The sequence below is a fragment of the Nansenia antarctica genome (genome assembly GCF_963989245.1).
Source record: "Nansenia antarctica genome assembly, chromosome: 10".
NCBI classification, from domain to species: Eukaryota; Metazoa; Chordata; class Actinopteri; order Argentiniformes; family Microstomatidae; genus Nansenia; species Nansenia antarctica.
In genome coordinates this window covers 31,505,946-31,508,445 of record NC_137680.1, presented here as the reverse complement: position 1 = coordinate 31,508,445, position 2,500 = coordinate 31,505,946, and the positions used below count along the sequence as shown (strand labels likewise).

General features: G+C 45.4%; 1 protein-coding gene across 2 annotated transcripts in view; it reads left to right on the top strand.

Moving 5' to 3' along the window:
- The window catches only part of gabbr1a (gamma-aminobutyric acid (GABA) B receptor, 1a), a gene marked incomplete at both ends in the record, with an annotated part of 49,861 nt that overhangs the window by 33,204 nt on the left and 14,157 nt on the right, over positions 1 to 2,500 (top strand). For both annotated transcript variants that reach the window (XM_080540676.1, XM_080540677.1), the window contains 3 exons: positions 687 to 932; positions 1,487 to 1,550; positions 2,422 to 2,499. In XM_080540676.1, the coding sequence (XP_080396802.1) occupies positions 687 to 932; positions 1,487 to 1,550; positions 2,422 to 2,499 (388 nt within the window). The remainder of the gene's footprint in view (positions 1 to 686; positions 933 to 1,486; positions 1,551 to 2,421; position 2,500) is intronic.

Sequence of the window (2,500 nt, the reverse complement as noted above, 5' to 3'; positions counted from 1 at the left end):
CCTCTGTCTCTCTCTCTCTCTCCCTCTCTCTTTCTTTCTCTCTCCCTCTCCCCCCCTCTCTCTCCCTCTCCCCCCCTCTCTCCCTCTGTCTCTCTCTCTCTGTCTCTCCCTCTCTCTCCCTCTCTCTTTCTTTCTCTCTCCCTCTCCCCCCCCCTCTCTCTCCCTCTGTCTCTCTCTCTCTCTCTCTCTTCACACCTCATCAACTCTGAGCCATTGTTAATACCTACCTGACACTACCTGCTGAACTAAGTGTTGATGCGCTACTGCAGTCACTGCAGCACAGAGGAAAATATTGGAAATATTAGAGAACTCCACATCTCCTGGAAGGTCTATGTTTCACACATTTCAAACTAACGAGTGGACTGAATTCGACTCTACTGTCGCATTCTTATCGGAATTCTGCTATCCCTGTCATAGACAGTTGTTATTTGTTGATATGAATTAATTCTATATATTCAATAACAGTGTTCTCCTGAAAAGCTATGTGATACGTTTGTTAAAGGTGTCCCCGTGACTAGAGCCCAGAGTTTGTCCTGGTCAGGTCAGGTCAGGTCAGGTCAGGTCATGTGGTCAGGAAAAACTACAGGCAATGGAGTTTTAATGACTCGTGATAGAGGACATCCGTCATATGACCTCGTCATATGACCTCATCACATGACCCCTTCCCATGTGTCTCGTCCAATCAGACGTCTCAGGAGTTCATCAGCCAGCTGATGTCCCGGCTGGGGGGGATGAACCCCGAGGAGACTGGGGGGTTCCAGGAGGCGCCGCTGGCCTACGACGCTGTGTGGGCCCTGGCCCTGGCCCTCAATAAGACTGTAGCTCCTCTCAAAGCCAAGGGCCGCAGGCTGGAGGACTTCAACTACAACAACCATGACATCACTGCTGAGATCTACCGGGCCCTCAACACCAGCTCCTTCGAGGGGGTGTCGGTGAGTGGGGGAGAGAGAGGAGAAGAGAAGGTGTTGTGTGTTCCATGTGCTTCGATTCTGGTCCTGGGGGTTTGAAGGTGTTTGCCCTAACCCTTTACTAACACACGTGGAAGTCATGTCAATGTCTTTATGGTTGAACTCATCGTCAATCTCCTAGATAAGTTGAATCAGTTGTGTTAAGTCTTGGCTGGACCAAAAGCCTCACTTTGGATAAAAGTGGCATCTAAATGGCATATATATATATATATATATATATGTTATGGTACATGTGGGAATACGGTACATGTGGGAAAACTAGGGTTAGGGTTAGGTGCTAGGGTGCTAGGGTGCTAGGGTTAGGGTTAGGGGTAGGGTTAGGGTTAGGGTTAGACATGCCAGCATGTACCAAGTCGACGTAGCACCTAACCCCCTAACCCTAGTTTTCCCACATGTACCGTATTCCCACATGTACCGTAACAGAGTACATAGACTAGATAAGGTAGTAATCCAGACTAGATGACAGCAGGTTTCTCTCTTCATCTGGCATCTGGGATCTGTTCCTTGTTCTGTTCCAGGGGCACGTTGTGTTTGATGCTCAGGGATCCAGAATGGCCATGACCCTTATTGAACAGCTGCAAGGTAAAGTAGTCTTCTGTTCCTTCTTTCCTGCTCGTTGCAGACATTCTCCTACACTCGGTCCTATCCAGCTCCTTTTCATTGACTTTATATTGCAGTGGCACAAAGACTGTCATTCATCAAGATCATCATTGCTGACAACTCCCCCGCCCCCGTATCGATTCCCATTCCGTTTATTCGACAGCAAAGCGTTTCTCTGGGATTGCAGTGCGATTTGTTACATTGTCCCATAATTGGAACATGTGAATTGGCTTGATTTGTAAATGTGTTGACTCCAGTCTTCAGTCGAGTTGGAACAGGGCCTGTCTGTCTGTCTGTCTGAAACTTTCTCTTTAAACTGAGACCTAGAGTTTCTGTACTGGATAAAGTTAGGGGTTATTGGGTACCTCTGTTTTTGTTGTTGTTGCATGTTGTGTCTTGAGTTTCCTGTCGTAGTATCTCTGGTAATTTGCCGTCTACAATCAGGGACCTGTCTTGAATTAGTGCATGATTCCTTCTCTAATCAGTATTCACGGTCAAGAATGCTCCATTACCGTCTCTCTGTCGTTCTGTCTTTCTTTTGCTTTGGTACTTTTATTATTTATCCTTCTCTCTGTAGGTCTCTCTATTCTTTCCCGTTTTCGTTCCTCTTCCTCTCATTAATATGTACTTGTGGATTAAACTTTCAAAGGTTTTCACAGGAATGCGCTCTGAATAGTATTCGAGGATAATGTTTGATATTCAGTGTTTTTCATCAGTGTGGTATGCAGTGTTTTTCATATTCGTGTTCATTTTCAATATGTTGTTTGTTGTTGTTTGAACTCCAATGATAGAATAGATTTTTAATTTCACTATTTTTATCTCTGTCTATCTTATTCTCTCTCCTGCTGTGTAGGAGGCAGCTACAAGAAAATTGGATATTATGACAGCTCTCAGAAGAATCTCTCGTGGTTCGGCAATGACAAGTGGATAGG